General features: G+C 39.0%; 1 protein-coding gene across 1 annotated transcript in view; it reads right to left on the reverse strand.

Moving 5' to 3' along the window:
- LOC119646673 overlaps nt 1-24787 on the reverse strand; it is a 44275-nt gene that overhangs the window by 6748 nt on the left and 12740 nt on the right. Inside the window, exons 2-5 of the mRNA XM_038047203.1 lie at nt 22948-23112; nt 16351-16815; nt 15831-16291; nt 11426-11614 (exon numbers count right to left, since the gene is read on the reverse strand). Coding sequence (XP_037903131.1) covers nt 11426-11614; nt 15831-16291; nt 16351-16815; nt 22948-23093 — 1261 coding nt within the window. The 5' untranslated portion in view covers nt 23094-23112. The remainder of the gene's footprint in view (nt 1-11425; nt 11615-15830; nt 16292-16350; nt 16816-22947; nt 23113-24787) is intronic.

Genomic DNA, 24787 nt, shown 5'->3' on the forward strand with positions numbered 1-24787 from the left:
GTACGCGAGTACCTGTCTCGTTGACTTAACCCACGGCCTTCTTAAGACACAGATTGATTTTATGCCCGCAATCAGTGCCCCGCTAAGACAAGCACAATGGTACCAGGCTATACCGAGTGCATGGCTCAGTTTATCCATACAGGTGGATGCAAGACCTACCTAAATCTCTATCGAACTACAGAGTACGACACCGTGTTGAAACGCAAAACCACGCGCGAAGCCCGAAGGTCTCTTTTCACCTGAACGTAACCACAATCCCCATCAAACTCCCACTAGGGGATCAACTGAGCTGAACCGAGCTGAACGCACATGAGACAGGAATTCTCCTGAAACATCTCAATTCAGGGGCTATCCGGGTTTCCATGGTACCAGACCCCTGGTAAGGTTTAGTGACCAATTGCCACTTCAGATGAGTCCTCGTGCAGACACGGGTCTAATCGGCTTAATAGGCCTTTGAAGCATTCGCCTACTGCATCACAGCCAGCAAACCAAAGTGAATACAGCGTTTCCCGGTGCCATCACTATGGACATTCTCCTCGGCCACTTGGTTTTGGTTTGGTCGAGAGGGTTGCTGCCCTGTCTTTCTCGCCGCAAACTCAGAGCGCTTTACATCCGAAAAGGAATCTTCTCGCTTCGATCTCTAACAATGTGCTTCAGCTCGTCCCTGGACTACAGGAGAAGCCTACACCTCGCAACTGTTCTTCGCCGTGTAATCAGAGATTATGTGGAATATAATCGACGGGCATAGTCTTTCATTTAAGATTAGGTCAAATGAGTGTATTCAGATGAGGACCTGTTTACAAAGCTTGAAAATTTTAAGTGATACTGCTAACCAATTTCCATATATTCTTTTTTTGTTTGGAGTTTGTTTGTTCGGTAAGGAAGTCGTCTCGTCTGGATCATCACTTCTCTTATTCGTAAGCTTTTTCCAAGTGAAGTCTAGAGGATTTTGAATTGTGGACTAATATGTAAACAATTGCTATTTTGAACGATTTTTAGTTAAATTTACATCGGCCTGGATGTTCAAGCCAATTTAAGATAGCCTGGCGCTTTTGATGTCTTTGATTAGCATTGGAAATCAAAAATGGCGACAGGATGAGGAACGACACGGTAGATTTCACTCTTCTGTGCGGAGTATAGCACAGTCTCTTCTTCGTACTGTTGTTTTCATTTAATTGTTTTCCTATTTGATTTTGAATGAGACATCAGCACAAAGGTGAACATATACATGCTTAACAAACTAAGATTCAAATCCAAGCATCTTGTTTGAGGAAACTTGCTATAATCCATTACTTCAAGGAGAAGTGTAATTTCTCGTCCTTTAATTGTATTGATTCTACCTTCTTCGTAACAGAACTACCTACGAAACCCCATTTGAAGAAATCGTAGGGTCGACGCACCAAACGGGACCCGATACTGCTGAAAAATATACAAATGTTCTTGACGCATAGACGTAAAACAATTATACCGAACCAAAAAAATCCATATCTGCAAGCTAAATATTGATACCCTTACCAGAAAGAAGAAGAACCCACAAGGGCCCTTTGGAAAATGCACATCATCGATGATGCGGTGGCAAAAGCTATAACGTAGAACGTCAAAGTGGTAAAAATAGCTACAAACTCCTCTACTTTGGTAACCCACGTACTCAATATGGTGTCGGCATTTTCTTGTGACGCCATTAAAGAAGTCCAGCAAGTTAATGACCGGCTGATGAAGTTCACCGTTTTCTCAGCTGAACGGATGATTCATTTCTTCACCGCATAGGCAGGTAAACTCAATGCCGGAAAAAATATCTTCTGGCAACTACTTGGCACAAAGACCGGGATGTTAATCTCTTTTGCCCGAGCATCCCATACCACCTTTTTGAACACATTCATGATAATTCTTCGAATCATCATTAATCATGCCGGGTTTAACAAGAATTACAGAACTACTGACACAATGCACAATATGCGATTACTCTTAGAAAAAAACCGTGAGAAACACAGCCCTCTCTACATAGCATACCTGTATGTTGTTTTTGACCATGTTTAACATAAACTAATCTGGTATGCTTTGCGGAAACGCCTAGTTCCAGCGGAACTTTTGTACTCGATTAAATTGCCCTACCACCATCTGAAAAGTAAAGTTCAAAATGTAACAGGTATATCAAAATCGCTTTGCGTGTCGGTGTTCATCAGGGAGGCCCAATCTCTCCACTGCTGTTTGTTATTGTTATGGAAACTGAGACACAGGACACATTACTATATTATCTTCACACTGCTCTATTTAGATGATACTTTCCTGGGGTCTCATAGTTAAGCTGATCTCGGGCAACTTATCCAAAAATAGAACAATCGCCTCATGCATCATGGTCTGAGACTGAATTTAAACAAACAGAATTTTTGACGGCCGACCCAAATTAAATAGGCTGTCAGTGACAGCCACAAACTTTTTTCACAGGTTTTCTTACTTGGTCAGTGGCACCGAAGCTGACGATAAAAACGGGATCGCCTGCGATAACCCTAAACGTAGTAGATCACGACTATATATCAACGTTATTAGGAAACGCGAATATATGTACATGTTTCGAAAACTCCCACAGAAACATAATTTATTGTATTATTATAATTATGTTGTAAAATAATTAAAACATAAAGAAAAATCTAAAAACTGAAATAGACTATGTTGGCTGCTAACAACCGTGCGCGGATTTCATCGTCAACGGTCTCAACGGTCTAAATAAAAATGGAAATATAAAATAAACCACTCAACGAATCCCAACAGAGCGTCCAGACAGTGCAGTCTTCGGTAACGGAAGGAAAAAATATTGGGGTGGAATTTGGGGGTTAGCCGGCCAGCACTCTGAGTGGATTACCGCCGAAGGCATCCGCCATGACCCTGTCCGGGCCATAAATTTTGTGGATGTTACTAGAGAGGGAATTCGACGAGACATAAATGGCTCGAAAAACTGGAAGAGCCCAGGTCTGCTATTAAAAGTTCACCAGTATATATGGTCGGCCGGCACATAGCATAAACCAGGTCAGTACTCGGCCTGAGGAATTTCCATTTTTCCTCATTAAGTGGATTGCTTACCTTACCTCTAGAAACGACACAATACAGGACCCAATGCATTGATCCCAAACCAATAAAGTTTATGGCGACGGATATGGAAGTTTGACATTCCACCTTGTCAGTGTGCTCATGTGTAGATACCAGCACCTCAGAGTCCATCGGAATACGGAGAAGCATCTTCCAGGGAAATTCAATGAATCCTCTTTGGTTTTGCATGGCACTGATCCCATTTTCATGGCTACTAAATGATACCAGAAGGTTCTGCAATAAAATATGGCTTACGTGCTAAGTATGAGCTGTCACACTTAATATACTTAGATGATATCGTAATATTCGGATGGAATTTGGTTTAGGCTAGTGTTGGATCCAAACCATCCACAAAGGTCATCATGAGCCGCATACCGGACATAATATTGGTCATCTGAAGGGTCTTCTAATGTCCGAATTGCTGCGACGCGTAAAGCAGGTACTTAAATCGAAGAAGAATAAAAAAAGCGCACTGTATGTACTCGCTATCCCTTCACTGGCATATGTATTCGGAACATGGCCGTGGACGAAAATCGATCTGGAAAACGTCCAGCGGCAGATACGGACTGCTGTGATCAAATTCCAAATACATCACCCAAATTTTGCCGTGAAGCGAGTGAACCAGCCTCGGGACATCAGAGACAGGGATGTAATTGATCCATCATCACATTTTATCGCTTATTTTTACAGCAAAGAACAAACAAGTACCTTGCACGCTGTTTGTTACGTAGGGATTAACTCCAGAATGTGTGGTTCAGCGTTAGAGACGTTGGACCATCTCATTTCTGGCTGTACTGTTATGGCGTGGGTGCAATGCATGCGTAATGCTGCAAGGTGATCCACCAAAACGTTGCAAACAAGCATGGTCTTATCACGATAACATGTCCGGTTTACCAATATGAGTCGCAGGCAGTACTCGAGAGTTCTGATTAAAGCGTGTATTGGGACCGGCAAGTTTTAACTGATCGCGATATACCATATAACAAGCTGTGGCTATGCCCTATAATAGCAGATTTATATCGTGACTTGAACTCCGATATCAGTCGACTCAACTGTGAATGAGTACTTGAGTAAAATCAGGGTAATAATCACGGGTGAGTGCAATGCTAATTACATTGCGTCCTACAGGGTACTGCAATCTTGTAGTGTATTATTTTGTACACATCCGACTTTATGAAATCAAATGTATATCAATCTTTTTTTTATTTCGTTTCTTACATTTTTTTGTTGGTAAAGTTGTTAATTGAATACCGAAAGATTTGTAGAATCCGCGGCTTTGCGACATATGCAACATTTCCTTTGTTTTGTCCAGGACAATCTGACAGGAGAATGTATTTAATAATATGCAATGTTCCTTCTTTCGTCCTAACACCCCTTAACTTCCCCAATTTATTCCTTTCAATTTACCAATTCCCATCCCTACATTCATTAACATTTAACTTCTAAAATGATTAATTTTATTTATTTTACAGAAACGTAACAACCAGCTGTTTTCACCTAAACTCAAGAATTTATTTACATTTGAACAATTCCAAATTTTATCTTAATTTCCGAATAGTGCAAGACAATATTGGACGAGGAAAATGTACATTCACCTCCTTTGCTTGTACCAACTTTGGGACGTTATTGTTTTCGCAATCAGTGTTCCAACATAGCGAAAGGATCATCGTGTTGTTGAGTGCATGCTCTAGCCGTCGTTTTTTTCTGACTAAGGCATGAGGAGTATTGTTGTAATCGTTGCTTTTGCTGTGCCTCCGTTGAACTTCAAGTTCAAAGCCGGAGCCGACACCGGCTAATTAGAAAGACAGCTGATGACCCGAACATGGAAGGGAGTTTAGTGCCAAAGAAGGAGTTCGTTTTTGCTGGTCGAAAAAAGTGTTCGCGGAGGAGTTCTGTTGTGGTAATTTGCCAAGGAGCTTACTAACGGATATTAATTGCTTTGTTGTGTGAGAAATTTTTGGATTAATAATTGTTGGGATGATGTGAAAAATGTTCTAAAGGTGATAGACAAAATTGTACATTTTTTTTTTCTTCGAATATGTCCGACATAATTTGCAAAATTTAACTAAACCGCGAGAATATGTAACAGTTGGCCTCACAAATAAAAAGAAACAAAAGTGTGCATAAATTGTGAAGAAATGCGAGCTCGTAGGATCATTTGGTGATATTCAGTAAAATCTTCAGAGACGGAATTTTATCTTCTTTTTGGAATATAACAGCAAAAACCACATACTGTCGCAATACTCACAGTAAATATAGAAACTTTTGGATTTGTGTTATATATTCCAACTTTTGCATTATATAATCCAACTTTACTGTATATGGAACTTGGACAGAATTTTTTTTGAGAAAGCAAAATTTTGACTTGATTTTATTCTTTTTATCCGTTTATTTAACACTTTTCATGTGAAAGAGGCAACTAATTGGAAAAATGTCCGTTACGATCGCGGGAGTTTTACGACTTTTTTATTTCATTAGCTCGCGTGTCGTCATTCGTTAGATTCATGCGAACTTTTCAGTCTCCGGTGCGGACCCACGTTTTGTAAAATGACACTTGAGGATTCGAAGAACTCCCCACATTCCCGAGCTTCGCTGGCACAAGGCGTACAAGCACTTCGGTTAAGCTTCAATATTTGCGGATGGACCTTGACGATCATTTTCGCCATCTTTTTAGACGTGTGGGATAGCTCTCCCCTCTTGATTGTCTCCAGCCACTTAGGATAGTCTTTTGAACATCACAACAGATTAATTTTTTCATAAAACACTACTGTTTTTCTAAACTTAGTCGAAAATGCAGAGAATCAAAACAATATCTATGCTTAGTATGTATTGTCTTTATTTTCAATGAGTAATAACGAAATGTAGTCAAATGATATCCAGATGTACATTATATAAGAAAATGAAAGAGGCGCAAATTTGAAAGATGTTGCGGAATGTTTTGGGATATCTCCTTCAGCCGTATGAAGAATTCATGAAAAACTGAAAATTTCTGTTACCAAACATAGCCAAGCCAAAAGTGGACGGCCGTTAAAATTAGAAGAAAGGCTTAGGCGACCTCCAATTCGAATTATCTAGAAATCTCCGTCCAAAGCCAGTACAGATATTTGAAAAGCAGTGACCGAAAACCCCAATATCCAGGTGCCGACATCTGCTGTCCAGGGAATTTTGGAGCAATCCCTCCAATGACAATTATCCCAAATATGATACTATTTTTTGGAAGGAATAAAGTTATCGCTGTTAGGTGGAACGCAGACTTAAAGCATAACGAAACATAGCACAGTGTAGCATTTATTATTCAATGGGCGTAAATTGGTAGATTGAGGACGTATCGTAGCGCAGCGTAATGATGTGTGTATACTCAGTAGTCAAAAAGTATTCAAAGTAGCAAGCTTACTTGCATCTGCAGAAGAAGCGGAATCATCAAAAGAAACCCCAGAAGAGTGTGATAGTGCTGATGTTGAGGCCTGTTCTGAATGTTTCAGAATCACATTTGGATGTCATTTCGGATACGTAGTAACTTTTGAAAAATGAAAGGTCCTGTCTTCGTCTCGCTCTCGTAGAATATCCATTACCAATAATGTTACTTGTTTATCTTCCAAACGAATCTAGTCAGTAAAACTACCTCTGGTGCTCTTTAATCGCTTTCCAACCTCCGGTATTATTTTCCCAGTATCATTACCACTAAATTGAATTCCAGATCAAAATTCAGATAATTCTTGTTGCTCATGCTCCAGAGCGGCGGTCGAACACTAACTTCACTTATTAACACTTCGCAACCCATCTTTATCTTTAATCAAATCAATCACGGCTGTCGCTTTCTACGAGCGTAAAAACTCAAACTAAGCGGTGATTTGAGCGCAATGGATTTGAAAAACGCCCTGTTACGATACGCTCTTAGTTTGCAGTCGGCCTTAGGCCATAACAAAATTTCAACTTCTATAAAAATATACGAGCATTGTCGAAATTTGTTTCCGAGCATCAGCATTGGTTCCTTGCAGACTGAGATCGCCCTCTTTGAAGTGACGAGGGATAAGTTCATTCAAATTTGTTCGTCTGCAACCGTATTTAGTATATAAGAAGTCTAAATGATTAGCGATCCCATCTGAAATGCTAAATACTATAGATAAACCACGGGGTGGAAGTGTTACCATCTGAATTATGACTAAATCGTTCACTCATTTTCACATTTGTTCAATATTCATTGTAGGTTGCTTTTCGCATGATGGAGTTAGTTCTTTAATGCAAGTCTAGGTCATCGTAACAGTTCAAACTTACTGTCATAATTTTGGACAAAATATATCCCCGTATGCTCATGACAAACAAGTCGAGAAACCGGCAGCTGGACGATTCAGGTACGAAAGGTTTTGTATACCTAACACGTAATATATGCATATATTTTGTAAGAATATCCACTTTCGTGTGGTAATGACTGTCAAAGTCTTGAATTTGCACAGGAGCGACAATTTTGACCTATTATAACTTTGTTAGGAATAGTGCAATTTCCACCAAACTTGGTAGGATCAAACTCTATAGTATAACCTACATTGCTGCATTTCGTGATTCTAGAATGAACTTAAAGGGGGTTCGCAGTCAATTACTAAAAATTATAGTAACATACTATTATCAACTTTATTTGAACAGATATCGATATCGAGGGTACTTCGGAGCCTAGGCACCATATAGTGAAAAATAAGACCGGCTTCGGAAAGTACTAACCCATACCTTTCATTTGATACCCCACATGATTATATTTGCTGAAAAAACTATGCGTGAGCGTTCACAGTTCCCACCTTTCCACCAAGTTTGGTGTCAATCGCTATAACCGTTTCCGGGAAAATGCGCGTGACAGACAGACAAACGGTAAACCGATTTTAATAAGGTTTTGTTTTACACAAAACCTAAATTAACTGAGCATGGGACCTTTCAAAAAAATTCTGATTCAAAGAATTCATCTAATAGATTAAGCATTAGCTTGACTAAAAAAACCGAATAATATGATCTGAACTCTCTTGTGAATTTCTGGGAAGGATTCGGATTGTCGTCTTCGTCAGATATTTTCTGAAACCGTGGAATTATCATCATAGCAATAATGGATGAAGATTTCAATTGATGTTCTGATTAATCTTTTTAAGCTCAATGCGCTACAGATGCGAGCCGGTGATAAAGGCAAATAGTCATGCCACTATATATTAATAGAAAAAAATTTTTAAGGTTTGGAATTTATTGTTTTTTTGGTTAAAAAACTAGATTTCTTTTTTAAAATTAAACATTTTGGAAAATTTCAATCAAAACCATTATTAACTCCAAAATACAAAAAACTAGATCAAAAAATATTTGTTTGTCTTTTTATAACCATTTAATTTCACATCAATAAGTTTTTTCTATTTTTTGTCCCCTACTGCATCTAGTTAAACGATTCATTAGCCTATTTAGAGTTGTCAGATTTAAAAACCACTTTATTATTCAAAATTGACATCAAACAAACGACGGTAGTTTGTTATGAATTGCTAACATGAGAGTTCACTACCACTTTGATGTGTTTGTATCAAGCGTTCAAAGAAAAACAACCGTGATTTTGCAACATGTCCCTCATCTTAAAAGTCGTTTCGTTTTTCCAACATAGCCTGAAAGGTGAGGAAAAATAACGGCTAGCGATGGACAAGACCTTCAGTATCAGGCTTAGTGGTTAGAGCTTTCTCGCTGGTAACAGAAGGATATGAATCGCGACCGGGATATCGAATATCAGTCGAATATTGTGTTATGAATGAGTACCTGAGTAAAATCAAGGTAATAATCACAAGCGAGCGCAATGTTGAACGCATTGTAGTGTACTGTTACAACCTTGACTGAACTATTCGAACATGCTTCAAGGCTCAGATCCAATTGAATTGGATTTGATTGACGCGTCAACGAAGATTATTAAATACATTTTCATTCGAAAACAGCAAAAACTTATCCAAGGCGCAATAAATAAAATCTGATGTTCGTATTTATGAACATTATAGTGAAAATTTCAGATCCAACAAATTTGACAATAATTCAACGAACTTAACTTTCGTGCCTACGTAAAAATAAGAACTTATAGGAATAGCAATAGACGCTCTACAAGAACCCTCCTTCAAATGCGAATTTTATTTACAACAGCGACCATTTATGGAGTTAACCACAATTTATGATTCTAAACTAATATACACCGAATTATATCTCAGAATTTCTAAACGCAAATGAAGAAGGATAGAGAGCAGAAAAATTCTCAAAACTTACCTGCTAAAAATACAGCGGCTAGCTATTCACATAATCTTGCATATGCTTGTTAGAATAAAACAACTCAAATTTCTATTAGAATGCATTATTTATTCATAATCTGAACAAATTGATGTTGCATAACATTCTAATATATAAAACGATCTTTTTTTTTTCTATTTTCAATTCTTGCACGTTAAAAACAATTAAGTATAGTTCTACATTTTTAAAGATTAACTTGAGATTTTACGTTGCATTATCATTTGTAAGTAATATATTCCAAAATACTTGTTTTTTTCTTTAAAACTCTATCCTTCTCCTTTGCAGTTGTAAAACTGTATATATTGGTTAACATTAATATGGTAACTATTTTAGGATTGGGAGGGGAATATTTTGCGGAGAAATGGAAAATTGGAGGATTAAGGACGCTTTAAAAGCAGATCACTAAACTATAACAAAAGGTGGACACGTTTCATAAACGAGCTAATGTCGTGGATTGGTTGCATTTCCTTTTTGAACTTTACTCTTCAATTATAGGCACTTAATCACTAAGTTTATAACTATGGTTATTGGGTTTGAACTTTGTTCCCTATGACTAGTGTTAGATTGATAATATTTAATTGTGGTTTATGAGATAAGTTTATAGTGGAAGGCAGGATTTGAAGAGGGTCGAGAAAGTTTAACGACTTTTTATCCTTATGCGTTTGAATAAACGTTTAAGCGACAAAAAGGAAATTTTGAGATTCAATTTGTTTTATAAAAACCTCAAGAGACAGGAACGAATTCCGGTATAAACAAAACATACATTCCAGAAATTTGAATCTCTCCATCGCAGATTTTGCAAAGATATCAAGGATTACACCTCAAACTCTTTGCAAACAAGCTTCAAGAGTCAAGTTTGCCATAAGCTAAGCACCTATCAGCAGAAATTTAACCAAATGTCAGCCGCTCATGACTGAAATTGACAACAGAAGTTTGGAATTCCTTAAGGAAATGTTTAATTATTATCGAACAAGGTTTCCAAGAAAAGGGAAGGAAAATGGAGAACCGGCGAAGTTAATAGTAGTTAAATATGCTAATAAAGAGCCTAATTTTCTGTAAATAACGCAAATCACTTTGGGTTTCTAACCATTTAAGTACTTGATAAACTCATTAGAAATCCGTACGACTAACAAAATTACACGGCAATTATCCCTCGCCACTCTAAAGTGTTAAGAAACAAGGAAAATTAATTGCGTAACCAAAGCCGTGTACAGATTCAAATTAATCAATATTCATTGTTTCAACCAGACTTCCCTCCTTCAAGAAACGAATAAAAAAAAGCTAAACAATCATTGCTTTAGATGATTTTAGAAGAAATTAGTCTAATGCTTGGTGCATTCGAAATGAAATTTAAAGTTGACATTTCTTGAAAACTATGAGCAAATACTCAGTCAACCCTGCCCTAATTCTCAATAATATCTGTGTAATCTCGAAAACATAACAAATTATATAATAATTACTCCTGCTCCGTATTTCAGCATTTCATTAATTGGTAAGTCCAAAACAAACATTGCAAACATGTAAATCGTTGTCTCTCGAATAACTTCATACAATACAATCCAACACGACCGAGGGTCAATCCTACACTTATCAAAGATCTGATCTGGTAAATACGATTTGTCATTTGCAATTGCACCATAAACCTAAAAACGCTTTGCGTTAAACAAAAAACAAATAATTACTGAGAATTTTTTTGGAAACAAATAGGTACAACGAAATAATTTGGACTTCAGGTTCGACTAAAATTTTCAATCCACATTTTTTGTAATTCGAAAAGCACATTCTGAGAGACACCCTTGAAATAGGTCAGGTAATCTTCAGAGAACACAACAAAGTTTTGTACTTTTTCAATTGTATTTGTTTTAAGTTCTTCATATTTTTCAATTGTATCCACTTTTAGGTGATTGAAATTAGTGGGAAACGTGATGGAAGTTATATTCAGAACGGGAGGAAATATGTAGTTGGGATTTAGGTAGTATTGAAGTCCTGAAAAAGGTTGAAAATGAAAATATAGCAAAATGTTTTATCTGCTTCAATAAAATCAATTATCACTTACCTGCTAATAAAAGTAATGGCAACAGAAGGAGCAAAATTATCAAGAATCGTTTCTTTCCGCGATTATCAGGATTTGAAGAGCGTAGCAATAATGTGTCCGCGTACAGCATTGATGATATAAAAAGATATAACGGCCGAAAGGCTGTTACAATAAGTGATGACACATTGGATAGTATTCGGCCAAAAAAACCTGCAAAACGAAATTTGTAATGTTAGCAATGTAAACAACATTTACTGTGGAAACAAGTCATATTTTGGAACTCATTGTAGTTTTCAATGGCGATAATTTGGTCAAAGCAACATGAATTAGATATCAAAAGGACAACCGCCTACTACTTGATTTTAAAGCACATACCAAGGAGAAAACGTGCATCGTCAATTTCTCTTTCAAGGGCTGCATAAGGTAAAATCTTGGTATCTACAGAAACAAAGGCAATTTGTTTCTAGCCTTTGATCAAATTTTCCAAAAAATCGCCATTGGGTCAGTAATTTCGATTACAATTGGAAGCTACAAACAAAGAATTTGGTCTTGGCTAATTTGATAGGAATTTTCCCTCTATCTCTCCATCTCCTTCTCTATACCTCTCCTTCTTTTTGGTAGTATGCATTAATTGTCAGATTCTAATAGTATACTACAGTATTACGATACCCTGTAGAAGGCAATGTGATCAGCATTAAGCTCGCCTGATTTGGTTCAAATACTCATTTACAGCTGGGACGACTGGTATCCGACATTCAGTCACTTCTTTCAGATACTAGAAAGATCTGTAAAGTACCCCATTACGGCAACCATTAGCTCTTCATTTGATAAAAATCGATATCCACGTAAGAATTTTTTTAGGTATGAAAACAACCAAAGTCAACTGGAGCTAAATTTGGCGAATAGGGTGGATGTTGCAACAATTTATACTTTAATTTGGTGACTTTAGTTGTTTTTGTGAGCTGATGAAGCAAACCAAGCCTTTATGAATTTTCATGTCCAGTTCTTCCAATAAGTTACAGTAATAATCTTGTTTATTGTTTTACCAGTTCAGAGGTAATCCACAAACAAAAGCTAATTTCTGCTCACGAACTCGGTTCAGTGTCCAAGATTGGGATGGTTACCACTCCTTGGCCTCTTGTTTCGATTCAGGATCATCGCATTGTGATAGATCCAGGTCTCATCCATGATAAATCACCGCCTGCTATCTTTTTTATTTTTCTTTAAACGCTCCAAATGTTGATGAAAAAGTAGCAATCGAATGGGTTTTTCCTCCATTATTAAAGAATGTTTTCTGAATTTGATTCACTTTTTAGACGTCATCCCACTGATGATTTTGAATGCCTTGTACGCCCTCTTTCAAATTCACCAGCCCACTTGTAAACCATTCTTTCCGAAGGAGCAGATTCATCTAACACCTTTACCATTTCATGTTGAGTCTAGAATACCATCATCATCAACGGCGCAACAACCGGTATACGGTCTAGGCCTGCCTTAGTAATTGTGGGGATGGTGTGGTGCCAAAGATAGCGACGTAGAAACTGAACGCGATAAAAGTGGCTATAAACTCTTATAATTTGGTAGCCTTCGCACTCAATAGGCACGTCGACCCGACACAGAGAACGATGCCTCCTGATGGCTTTAGAACGAACAATGAAATTAGTGAGACTATTGTCCATTTTACCGACACTCTCGACCTTGGTACTATAAAACCAAAAATACGATCAACATAGCAGCCGTTCATCAACCGCTTTTTTAATGACGATGCCTAAATGAAGATCCGTAAGAAAAATATCTCTATCACAAGTTTATTTCCGATAAAACGCTAACCAATTGATAAATTTATAATAATTTCAAGTAACAAGCAAAGAAAGCGATCTGTGCTGCACAAGCGATCTATTAAAACAACTTTCCGATAAACTACACCCGAAACGCACAAATTTATCGAACAATTCCATTGTGTTAAAGATTAGAATGATACGTTGTTTATCACTATGCTCTCCGACTGAATTTGTGTAAAACATAGTTTTTAAGGACCAAACCCAATAAAGTAGGAACTATCACTGCCAGGGGTAGCAAGGTGTCCAGAACTGAACAATCTATCATAAATACCTCGGATTATTGCTCTCGAACAACGAGGAACAACGCCATAAAATCGCTTCATACGGGGGGTTCTCAACAGATCTTCCCAATGAGCTACCACGGGCCACCGCACTAAAACCACCCGAGATTTGCTCAGTATACACAGTATACAGAAGTGAAAAGTATGCATCATGTGCGAACTTTTATAAATTAATGGAGTAGGAATAATGGCGCAAGGACCTCTACGTTCAGATCCAGGCGGCACAATATACCGACGAAACGAGATGGATCGTTCCGAAAAAACGCTGCAATTTGATCCAAAGTCGGACGCCTCGATCTGGAACGTTGAACTTTTGCGTTTGACTAACACAACTAGCACTTCTGCTAGTTCTGCTAGTTCACTTACTCTGAAAGCCATACTCCCTGAATTGCTATTGAAATGATCATCGTTACGTTGCAATGTGTGGATTCGACTTGTCGGTTCCGGCGACTATCTTCAGTTTAATTTCGATTATTTGACACGGTCACGAGCGAATGGCTAATGAATAGCGAACGTTGAACTCGATCTAGCATCGCATGGGGCTGATTCATTTTACTGTATGCCGACGAGATGTTTCGTTGAACGATTCCAGTTGCATCATTATCGAAATCCCGGCTTCTCCATAAAACTTTGGATTCGAAAGAAAGCTGGTAGGATTTCGACCAACGTTTATTTAATTTGATCTTAAGTGATCGGAGATTTCTAAATTAAATAAAATGTTTATGGATATCTTCAATGAGTTTATTCTTCCGAAATTATTCACACCCTTTCTACAGCCGGCAATATTTATGCAGCTTGCGAAATGCCAAACTAACCGTACGTGAATCTATTTTTTCCCCCATCCCACCATGGTCTTTCAGCACCAATCACTTTAACCAATAGCGGACGATTCCCTCCGACCCAAAGTTTTCTCAAGAGCCCGTAATACAGAATTGTTAGCAAAAATAGGTTAATTATGCGATCATTTTCACCCTGGCCTCGATTTTTCTCCCTACGACTCTGCAGACATCAGAACAAAAGGAAACGAGTCCCAGAGAATATATATAGAGAGAAAGAAAAAAACAGAAGGTAGAAAATCTGCACCAGATGCTAAAGATTTTTTAAAAAATCCCGCGCGGATGAAGTTGTCCACTACGTTCCAAAAGGACATTACAAGACCTAGCTGACTGCGGAGACGTGTAGACGCTAGAGCTCCGTTGCCACGGCAAAATACGCGAAGTGGAGCGTGCACCGTGACAAAAGGAATTTCATTATTGTGTTGGCGAAGGAAGCGTCACGAAAGAATTTGCAGGTGATTGTAAACCTTTCGATGGTTCTGTGAGGGACGGCTTCTCATCCAAAATGATGAGCAGCTGAAGATATGGAAGGAATACTTCACAAGGATTCTCAATCGTATAACATCAGATGAAGTTATATGCCAAGCCTCCGTAACATACGGACTGTTCCTCCGAACAGAAGTGATCGCCATCGACGCACTCAAGCGAGTTAACACTATCGTTCTACAAGGTCTCCCTGTGGAATTTTGTGCATGCATCCTCTGCAATCTCTACAGATTTACTACCTCTACTTATTCATAAATCCTGGCGATGTTAAGAGAAAAATAAAAAAGATTGCCCGTTTTAAGTGCGAGGTCTACCCCCCGTTAAAAAATAACTATGTTTTTAACGCCGAAATAGTAATTTCACCTCCCCAATTACTATATCGGTCAGAGAAAACAATTCGGAACGCTCATTCATTAATTATAATGGTTTAAAAATTGAATTTTCACAGGGTGGAAGCGGCTCCGTTGTAGTGTTTCCCGAAACCGATTCTTGAAATTACGGTTCGACTTTTAGAAAGCCAACCATTCTTTGCTTTAGAATTGCCAGTACCTCATTTATATACATATAGAAATTATTTTCCAAACCAAGCTAGTTTTCAACAACCATGATTTGTATTTTCACACTTAGATATCTAAAGTGCTGTACTAACAGTCGAAGCACATAGGGAACAAAAACCATGTTCATTTGCAGGGAAAAAAGTAAAAATAGCGTCTAAGACACGATTTACCAAACCAATTTAGCCCACTTTTTTAATAAAACCTGGCGTATGTTGCGCTTCAAAACATCGCACTGCCGCCAATCCATTCCAAAGTAAGAATTAGATCACGGAAAGCAGTAAAGTAGTACCAGGATTCAAATAGAAGTCGATCTGTTTTCCAAAAGGCCAATGATTAATGTTAAAATCGAAGCGAGTTACTTGGAAGTATTAACAAAAATACACTGAAGTGTCCAAACTTTATGGTAAAATTAAAAAAAAACTTACCTCTTTTCTCTTCAAACGTCGTATAATAACCCACATCCGCCTCGTTTTTCCAGAAAACTCCGGTTACCGAGTGGAATAATGACACAATTGTGGTCAATATTCTTGTTATGAACGATTGTTTGTATACGATGTTACTACCACTGTTGTATTGCATATATCGGCGCCGCCGCTCAAAACTATCATACTCCGTTAAATCGACTTCGTCCTGCGAATCATATTGCACTTCTGATCGTAACACTTTTGTCGAGCTACTCTTTTTTGTAGTCGATTGGCGATTATCGGCATACCGGCGTAAAATGTATGACTCTTGAGATGGATTCTGTCGAATCATAACATCGACACGCTCATTGTGTTTATCCAAACTTTTGCGGGACATATTAGGCATAGCGACATATCCGGGCGCAATCTCACGACGATGAGGTGATAGACGGGAATAAGTGTAATCTGTTTTTGGATATTTACTGTAAAAAAAAAGTATTATCATAGTAAATGAATAAAAATTAAAGCACGATTTTCCTACTTCCAATATTCGCCAGCTTTCTTATACTCTTGATAGCTCACATGTTCGCCAGCTTGTCCATTCGTTGTGATGTTAGACGCGAACTGAATCTTCCTACTGCTACTACTGCTGTTGCCGGTAGTGATTGGCGTGCTGGTTTTAATTGATTCTTCAAAGGCACTATTCATGTCGTTTTGGGTTGTCTCTTTCGAAGAAATTTTATCAATAGGCGACATCACTTGCGACAATCGCGACGACGCGTTTCTATATTGACTTGAATGTTGCCCACCAGCAATAAGTGTCTCTGTTGAGGTGGTAATCGTAACAGTTTTTACATTTGATCGTGTACGCGAATTTTCCGGACTTATGTCATCACTGGAATAGTCGGAAGTTTTGACTTTTGATGCTTTCATACGGGACGATATTGCTTGCTGTGTCTTCCGATCAGGAGTGTATCTTGTATATGATTCTTCTTCGATAATTGTTCTGAAATTGAATAAGATATTTAGCGTTACTTATTTAACAATTTAGAGTACGAAACTTGTCAGAAAGGTAAAAGCCTGTTACTATAAATGTATTCATAAGAAAACCTAAGAAAGAGAAGTTACTCGCGGTTATCACAAAGCATCTATGATAATCTAATTTTTCAAATCTCTGAAATGTTCTGCAATGTTAGTTAATTTTTCTGGCGAAAAATGAGGGTAATGTAGGTAGGTATCAGTGGCCGCTCCGAGGAACCTAATTAGAGCTTTGGTGCGCCGTTTTAATCCTAAGACCGTGACTGTTGTTATGGGAGCAGGGAGGCAGAGTCCAGCCGGCTCGGATCTTCAGAGCCAGCCCGTAGCATTCACAAAGGAAAGCAGCTCTCCCACCCTGCAGCTAGAAATCTCTCTGAGGTCCCCAAAGAATGGTTTACCCAGTGCCCGCAACCTGACTCTAGCCAGAGCTGGGCAATCGCAGAGAAAGTGCATGAGGGTTTCTCTTCCTTCCCCGCAGCTTCGGCAATGTGAGTTGCCAAGCCTAACGGCATGATCCCCTATGGGCCAGAGCCCCATGCAGACCGCCGTAATCTTGAATGTATTTGCACGCGTCTAGCACAGGAGCTCTCGTGATCGGACTATTTTATAAGCGGGCCAAATTCTCCTTGACTTGGCGCAGCTTGTAAGCCTTCGCCATCTCAGGCCCGCGGCTGCTAGGTAGTGCGAGTAGACTCGGCCCCGATAGCCGCCAGCGAAACACCGACTGTATTCGCCGAAGGACTGCCAAGAGCAGAGCCTTGCCTGGCCAATCCGTCAGCCCGCTCATTCCTACGCCCGGGAACCCAAAGGAGAGTGACCTTGAGCGTGCCGCCCAGACGGTTAAGCGCGTCTCTGTACTGCCTCACCAGCCGGGAAGATGTCGTCGTTGAGTACAAGGCATTGATGGCCGCTTGGATGTCGGTCAGTATTCAAGAAAACCCCCGAGCCGACTCCATAGGCCATCTTTGATCCGTCCGTAAAGAATACTGTATCATAGTCTTGCAACACGCCGCTGGTCTTCCACTTTGCCCTGGTTGGAAGATCCACAGCAAAGTCGTGAAGTTCAGCTTGCATGTCACATAGTCCGTGGAGGATGCCCAGATTTCCCGAGGTATTTCATCTAGGATGTTGCTGTGGCCGTAGGATTTCGCTGGCGAAAAGTTAAGAATGCAAATATTCTGTAGTAAAATTTTACGGACGACCTTCTTCCAACTTCATATGAATGTGAATGCGGAAAATTTTTCTCAATTTACTTTAAATACAAAGTCAACATCGGACTTTTTTATGATTTGGCAATCGACAATGTCCAAATGCATTTCGTCTAAATCACCATACTTTCTTATTTAATGATTTTCAGCTGTAATACTTTTCGGTTAACTTATCAATTTTTTCGGCACTTTTTTTTCAACGCTGTATCACCCCATTTTCGCACTGATAAACGTTAATTCAGACCGACCGTTAAACCCGATAGTACCCCATATCAGAACAGACCCTCTACTTGGCTGCCGCTCATTTAAAATCATTTCTTCCCTCCGAATGTCATGGAAATACATAATACCTCCAACTATCTAAACCATCCTCGGAAAAAATCAAAAGTTTTCACCTCTTTTTCTATTATTTTTTATGAAGAGCTGTTAGCGGTGGCTTCCGTCTCAATTTTTCTCCTGAAGTTTCACTAGACATTTCGAGTCTACGCGAAGCAGAATGAGAGAATCCTGGTGAAATTCTTCTTGCTTCCTATCGTAATGTTCTTGTAGTTCTTTCGAACAGGATACTCATACGGACATAATATAATAATAATCGTTGGCGCAACAATCCATGTTGGATCAGGGCCTTGAAGTGCGTTAGAGCACTTCATTCAAGACCGTAACGGTACACTAGGAGACAATGTGGTCAGCATTGCGCTCGCCCGAGATTATTACCCTGATTTGACTCAGGTACTCATTCACACGGACATACTTATGATAAAAAAAAAGTTTTATGCAGTAACACGATAGCGATAATCCGACTCAAACTGACCTTAATGGTGAGATCCTCTAAGGCAGCGAAGTTATCTAACCATGAAGAAGATCTCATTCATAATCGATGCCACTTATTCTAGACACCCATAGGTATTTCTAAATATTTTGCTCAAGGTAATGTGATCCACCCGGTTTGATGAGCAATGATCAACTATGAAAACTTTGATGCTTAAAAATTGTGACATCAACAATGGAATGATGAAATTTGCAAATATCTACGAGCATTCTACCAATGTTGTTACGGCCTCCAAAATCACCATCAAACAATGAACTCAGTGATTTTCAGTGAACAAGTAGTAACTCTGCACCGGAGGTCGTAAACCGATTTGCGAAATAATGTCAAACTTATCGGGAAAATACTGCTGACATTTGAACCAATTCAATCTGTCAGCACCACTAAAGTCAAAGTCACGTAGTCATGTCGTGTTCTGCGGATTATATAAAGGACCATTCAGCATCTGCGAGCCGCTACGGTCACGCTGCTCCCAGGGCAGAGGTGAGGCAGCGTCTGACGGTTTGCCTCTGCCCTGGTAAGAAACCGTAAAGCCGTCATCGCTGGAGTTTTTTGATCTCGATGGTCCTTTGAAGGACGTTAACGATGGACTCCTTATGTACAATGACGAGCAGCTGAAGAAGTGGAAGACACTTCACCACGTCCCTTACCGTATCACATCCGATGAAGTTTCGTCTCTAATGGATGAAATTACTAGTCACCGTAACATGCGGATACAGACTGTTTGTCGAAGCAGAAAAGAAATCATATCGACCAGCAATGTACTAAAACGTAGTGAATCCGCTTGGCTTGACGATCTTCGGGCAGAATTTCTGACCGCTGCACTTGCAGTTTCTGCGGATCTATTACTTCCACTCATACGGAAATCATGGGAATCCGAGAACTTTCCTGGATGGTGGAACAAGGGGATGACCGGTAAGATTCCAAAGAAAGCCACCCGTTTTAAGTTTGAAAATTGGGGGGTATATGCTTGCTCCCTGCCGTCACAACCATAATAGCTAAAATAATCCTGGAACCATCAAAGAATATTGCAAAAGCTTGATCGACAGAGGACAGGCAGGTTTTCGCCCTCTATCTTCCTGTATTGTCTACGTCGAATCATTTTCGATTTTTCCTGCTTTGTCCGAAGAATGTGGAGGAATTCGATGGACTATGACATCTTTCCTCAAACCCCTCGATTACGCTGATGACATCTGTTTGCTCTCTCACCGGGTCATGGACTTTAACCCAATGGTTCTGGATTTGGAAATAGGCAAGTAGAGTTAAACTGAAGATAAATACCAACAAACCAAGGTTCTCAGTCTGACCCTTCTTATCTGCATCAATGAGCATCGAAGGCGTTGATCAATTTGTATATCTCATCGCACCGAACTAGATGTCCCTCCACGCATTAATAGCGCTAGATCCACTTTCGATGCTTTATCTAAAATCTAAAAATACAATTAACTCAACACCAAGATCAAGTTGAGACTGCTTTGTGCTAATGTTATTTCTGTGTTGCTATATGAGAGTAGCACATAGAAAATGACCACACTAGTCAGTCGAAAGCTCTAAAAGCCTTGGTGAACACCTGTCTGCGACGTATCGTCAGAATACGCTGGCCTGATACTATTTCAAGCAGAGCACTTAGTCGCCGCACAGATCTGCCTTCCGTGGACGATGTGATCGGAAAGGGCCAGTGGATAGCACCATGCAGTGGTATCCACTATCCGAGAATGGCCGAAGAGTGGATCGCCCCAAAAGCACTTGACGCAGATCAGCAGAGGAATGCGTGCGTCGGCACAACTTGTTCCGAATGCTGACAGACTACAAAAGACAATGAATAGCGCCTTGCGGCAATGGAAACAAAGATGTTACATTGGATCAATGACATAACACGCCATGATCACATCCGACATGAGAACACCTGCGATCGATACAGGGTTGCATCGATTGGGAACGAATTGAAGAGAACTATCTGCGATGATATGGATATTAATTTGCGCTGACGAGAACACACTTGCTAAGGTTGGTCGCAGCATCAGTTGACGATCAGTCGAAAGTTGATCACGCAACCAATCAAGACCCCGCATTTGAACGAGACAAAGGCTAAAGAAGAAGATAATGAGCCATCTTCGTGCTGCGATTTGTCAAAGAGGGTTTGTAGCCAAAAACCACGATAACGCACCATCACACAATATCGTCATTATCCACGAATGTCATTCAACTGCCAAGAGAGTTGACTCCCTGCGACTTTTTTTTGTTTAATAAAGTCAAAAACCGAGAAAACGTAGTGGAAAAGTCAAAAAGACATTGGTGGACATACCAAACATCAAATATAAAAAATGTTTCGAAGAGTGGATCAAGCTCGGGTTTACTTTGAAAGACACAAAGCTGACTTTGTTGAAAAATCTTATATTTTGAATTTTTAGACTAAATTTGAAAGTTTTTGACCAAAGTAGTGTATGTACTTTGATCAAAATAATATACACACACTTTTTTTTCAATAGATAAGACTTGCCTTTTCTTTTCAAATATGAATATTTCGGGAACCATTTGTTCTCTTCATCAGTGCTATAAGTCTTCGAGAACTGATGAAGGGTACAAGTGGCTCCCGAAGTATTGGAATTTGCAAGATTAATATATATAACCAGCGGAAAGAAAAGGCAAGCCTTAATTATTTCAAATAATTTAATCGCTAGAAACACCGCGAGATTACGTTTAGATACATACACTTGGTTCAGGCTTACAATAATCTATCGGCAATCTTACAATAATCTATCTACCCGTATAAAGGGACAAGGAAGCTTTCAACCGATTCTTCATATGATGGAGCAGGATTGTTCTTGTACTCGGAAAGAAGTCGATTGTAGCAAGAGCCTTATTTGCTGCCCATAGGGAGGGATTCTCCCTGTCTTGCAATGTTATGGCCACTGGAGGCGAGAGGGTAATGTTACGGAGAGGCTCTAGATTGTAAATTTTGCCAATTCCACTCACAAAATAAGCAAGTATCGTTTTGCATCCAAAAGAACCAATTTCCGTATCATTCGTCAGTGCCTCTCATTCTTAGTAATCATCCTCCTCGTACTACGACACCAATGCTTCAGAACAATTAGACACACCGAGATTCTATCCTGCCTACTCCTCTTCCAGACTGGATTGAAACTATCTTCATGGAGATTTTAGTATTGCATCACAGTTTGTTTTTAACTTGTCCGAGTCGATTAACTTTCTCGTTCTCCAATCATTTCTTTTACGCACTTCCATTTCTTTACAATCATGGTTTCGTAAATATCAAAATATCGCAACTATATGCGCACCAAACAAATTAGAATAGAATATGGAGAGCACGATGATGATGATTTTCACAACTTTCGCCTCGAACACAAAAAGAGGCCATGAAAATGCAATACCAAAGACTCACTGTTCCAAGACGCTCATTTATATTACTGTAAATATATTTAAACAGAACGCCCTTGCGGTTGCATAGTATCAATTTCCAAAATGCACAAAAAAACTAAACAGCACACACCTTAATCACTACTTCAGTGAAGTACTGAAAAACCCTAAGACGATCTTTATCGAATTCACTAGAAAAGCATGCAAGCCATAGTCTGCCAACCGATCAAAGCTGACAAATACTTCACATTTAAAAATTCACCTTTTGAAAAAATTTGGGTACTTTTATTAGCAAAAAACATCTATATATGATCGTATTGTATTTATTGTTTCTTTATCTGTAACGAGCATTGTGGGAAGAGATATCACGAAAACAAAAAAAAACTATTACATATTTAATATATACCTTAAATGTTTTCATTCTACTAACAGTATGTCGCAAGAGTCATAAATAAAACATACTATTCACGATCAACTCCATGTGAACTATCGGAATGCGATAACGTAGAGCGCTTAAGATAGCTGACAGAAAGGCCGCTCCATTTGATGGCGAGATTATCCCGGTTTTTTTGCGTTTAAATTACGCTAGCTCCACTCAAACTCTATTTCCACTTTAATGATAATCTTAAACATCCCGAAATTCTCCACAGAATTCTTTAACTAAAAACATAACTATAACAATACTCACTGCACTTGCGGACTCTTTTTAAGTTTCCTTTCATGCACATGACCCTCACCGATGTGTGTGCACGCTTCCCGGTCACAACTTGATCTTAGAAAGGGCGTCTTAGATCTAGACCTGCCCCTGGTCTCTGGCGGCGAAATCACGTCCATTGTGAAAATCGACACACAACTGAAAACAAAAAAATTGGAAGAAATATGATCAGCGATCTGAGAATTCTATGCTTACTATATTAGTTGGCTTCATAAATTCCTTAACCCTAAAAAAGATCGATTCGTTTTATTGTTGATTCATATTTGCCATTGAGCGAAACTCATGACAAAAGTAGATAGCATACGAAGAAAACTGACTAATCCAAATTATCATTATATGCTTATGCGATATGTGGCGGAGATGTGAAATGCTCCAAATTTGTTGCTCATTCAGCTTTTACTATATTTACATTTTGTGCGGTGTTACGAGATGAACAAATAAACAATCTCAGAACCATACAACCGAATTTCTATTTCCCCCCAAATAGGCACACATCACACCACAAATCTTCTATTTACATAATTATATCATCGCACCTAGATGAGGTAAATTTGGTAGAAAAATACATTGTAACAATCATATACCATACGTGGCCAGGGTTAAATAACTTATCGATTCAATAACCCATGAACATGTTCAATGCATTTCTCCGAAGTCATACGTGCGGTTATCAAGTTTCCGTAGATAGCGCTCATGGTCCCGATCAGTAGAAAGCGAATTCTAGAGATCTCAAGGCGTCGTAAGAAATTGAGAAAGAACGAGCAGATGTACATCTTCAGCAAGATTGCATCAATCATGCATGGTATTGATCCCCAAGGCATGTGAATAAGCCAAAGCTTGTATGTACAGCGCTTACAGTACACGTAGAGTCATTAATGACACTACTGGATGCAAATGATGACTTCCGAACTGGTTAGGAATTGGCGAACGAAAGATTCCCTTATTTAGGAACGAAAATCATTAAGTGCCAGACAAAAATAGAAGATTAAATTCATAAATCTATAATGAGTAACCACGAAATCCATTCCGCGTCACTTGGTTTTAATGAATTCGGTGTGATAAATTTAAACATTGAATTTGGGACCATTTAATTCAACAAAGCAGTGTAAGTGCCGTTTCAGGGAAGGTAATTTTTTTGAAAGATTCTTCCAATCTCTTGCTGCAGCTAAAGTGGTTTGAATATGGTTTCTTTTCCTAAGATATATTCACGCACAAATAAAAGTTGCCTGCAGGAGACCGAATTTAGCACGCCGCGCTTCTTTCTGCATTTTCGGTTTAATTCCCAAAATTTGGTACAATAGGAGCTATGAAATAACAGGCATGGGACCAAACAAAATGTACGTTCTTCGACTCCCAAAGAAAAGCTTCGGGAACTTGGTTGGCAGTTTCTGATGCATCCACGTTACAGTGCACACTTGGCACCAAATAATCGCGATATTTTTTGTTCATGTCAAAGACTCTTCGTAAAAAGAAAATAACTTCAAATTTAAGTTCTAAAAACTAGCCCTCTCTGTTTTTTTTAACTGGGACAAGAGGTTTTGGAAAAAGGGCATAACTTTGTCCTCTAAATGGCAAATAGTTGTAGAAAAATATCGGCACATATTTAATTCAAATCGGTAATATATATAATGTATGATCCCTACCACGACCCGGTGGGCGGATATTATCTAATCCATATGAGTGAGGATCCAGCCCGGAAAATCCATAAGCACAATATCTATGGTAAAAAATGAAGATGTGGCAGAGCCTGCCTCAGATGGAGCGATAGCGTAGACCAAAATGCCAGGCAGCTCTCGATGCAAGAGCGTAGTGT

This window comes from Hermetia illucens, chromosome 1 (genome assembly GCF_905115235.1).
Source record: "Hermetia illucens chromosome 1, iHerIll2.2.curated.20191125, whole genome shotgun sequence".
Taxonomy (NCBI): Eukaryota; Metazoa; Arthropoda; class Insecta; order Diptera; family Stratiomyidae; genus Hermetia; species Hermetia illucens.